This window comes from Cyprinodon variegatus, unplaced genomic scaffold (genome assembly GCF_000732505.1).
Source record: "Cyprinodon variegatus isolate N-32 unplaced genomic scaffold, C_variegatus-1.0 Scaffold775, whole genome shotgun sequence".
In the NCBI taxonomy this organism is placed as follows: domain Eukaryota; kingdom Metazoa; phylum Chordata; class Actinopteri; order Cyprinodontiformes; family Cyprinodontidae; genus Cyprinodon; species Cyprinodon variegatus.
The window spans coordinates 72,237-73,991 of NW_015151228.1; the positions used below are offsets into that span (position 1 = coordinate 72,237).

A 1,755-nucleotide genomic window follows, 5' to 3' on the forward strand; every position below is an offset into this window, starting at 1 on the left:
TGATAGAGAGTACATTTATATACATGTTTAAGCCACAATGATTTGACGTTTGAATATAACTTCCCTACGACTTTAACATGAACTATGGATGATGATCGGCTTTCATGAAGGTATGGTTGAAAACTGATTGGCCCGTGACGGAGGTGGATAAAGGTAAGTAATCGTTCCTTCAGTTGAACTTCCGCCTAGACTCCATTTGTCTGTAAAGGTCTGAGTTAGAGTCTTAAATTCAGTCGGCAAAAGTCTGGAACTTTCTCTAAGTTCCTCTCTGTAAAAGGTTAATATGTCATGTCTTTCACATGTGAAATAATGAGCTCCATGTTGTTATATCTGCTTAATGAGTGCATGAACTTAATGTTCATGTTCTGTGTTTTTCAGATGAAAATGAGTGAAGAGGCTGTCAACATGCAGAAGTTTGCTTACAAACCCAAAGGAACGCTTCCCTCTGTCTCCTGGTATTTGCCTTTCACTCACCTATTCCTGCAGGGCGAATAGAACCAATCAGAGGGGGTTATTTCTGGGCCAGTATTTAAAAATATCCTCAGAAAGTATGGAGGGAATTCTGTTCCAGCATTAATGCAGGCAAAGAACGTGCTTTGCACATTGAAATGTGGAAAGTTGGAAGTTGAAAACAAAAAAAAATTTCTTTTTTTTTGCTGTCATTTCGATTTGTTCTGTTTTTTTCTATTTTCTATTTCATTTTTTTTTAAATATACATATTTTTACAAACTCACCTCATTGCATTTTATAGATCACATTCCTTTCAGTTTAAGCACAATACAAAGTTGACCGATAAAAATGTCGTTAACTTCAATGTTGACCAATAGAAATGCGTCTTCGCTCGTCAACCCAGAGGCGGAGAAAATGTGATCTATTTACCATAATTTTAACAAAATGAAATTTATAAACGTCAATTTGAAAAATAGAAGTTTGAAAAAAAAAAAAACTTTACAAAAAATGTACAAAAAAGAAAATAAATATATGAAAAAGACGTTTGAAAATGATTTCTGAGAAAACTTCTGATTAATTTCTGATTAAGAAGTTACTTTCTGGTTTGCTTTTTTTTTTTTGCTTGTCAACAATAATGGAACAAATGTGACGCCATAGATACGGTCCCTAATCATTGAACATGGTTCAGCAATTCAGCTTATTTTAATCAGTCGTTAGAAATAATCAGGGATTTGTGTGTAAATAGTTTTAATGGTTAGAAGGCTGGTTTGCAACATCTTAATGGACCGTAGACCAGAAACCATAAGAAAAAATAAAACTAGAGATTATTAGACTACAAAATAATATACGATCTTTATTTCTTTATTGGGTTGAATTTATTCTAATCGAATAAGCTGGTGTGATAGAAATGTCTTCTCCATCTGCAGCTGTAGTAGATCTTTGTTTTTCTTACTTAAATCAGATTTATTTTATTTTGCTAACTTTAAGACACTGTCCTCTATATTTTGTATTATTTTGTATTTTTAGTTAGAGCGTGCTCTTTAATATTTCTATTTATTTCTGTATGTTTGCTGCTCAGGCGTGCAGAAAATGCGTTCAGAGCTGCAGACCCTGAGCTGAAAGCGGCAGACTGCGCTCAGCTGCCTGATGTTTTTTGTCTGGATGATCTTGACCGAGGTAAACAAACTGCAGCCTTAACCTTGTTTTCAACTCGATACATTTTCAGACAGAACATGAGAGAATAGAGAAACGGTGACGGATGTGGTTGTTGCCGACTGGTAGCTCTCAGTAAGGGTTTGTGTACAC

The 1,755-nt window shown here is 34.8% G+C and overlaps 1 protein-coding gene across 1 annotated transcript in view; it reads left to right on the forward strand.

Annotated features, from left to right (window-relative positions):
• Positions 1–1,755, forward strand: part of hfm1 (HFM1, ATP-dependent DNA helicase homolog) — a gene marked incomplete at its 3' end in the record, with an annotated part of 38,039 nt that overhangs the window by 30,065 nt on the left and 6,219 nt on the right. Inside the window, exons 24-25 of the mRNA XM_015396080.1 lie at positions 379–455; positions 1,529–1,655. Of these exons, the coding sequence (XP_015251566.1) occupies positions 379–455; positions 1,529–1,655 (204 nt within the window). The remainder of the gene's footprint in view (positions 1–378; positions 456–1,528; positions 1,656–1,755) is intronic.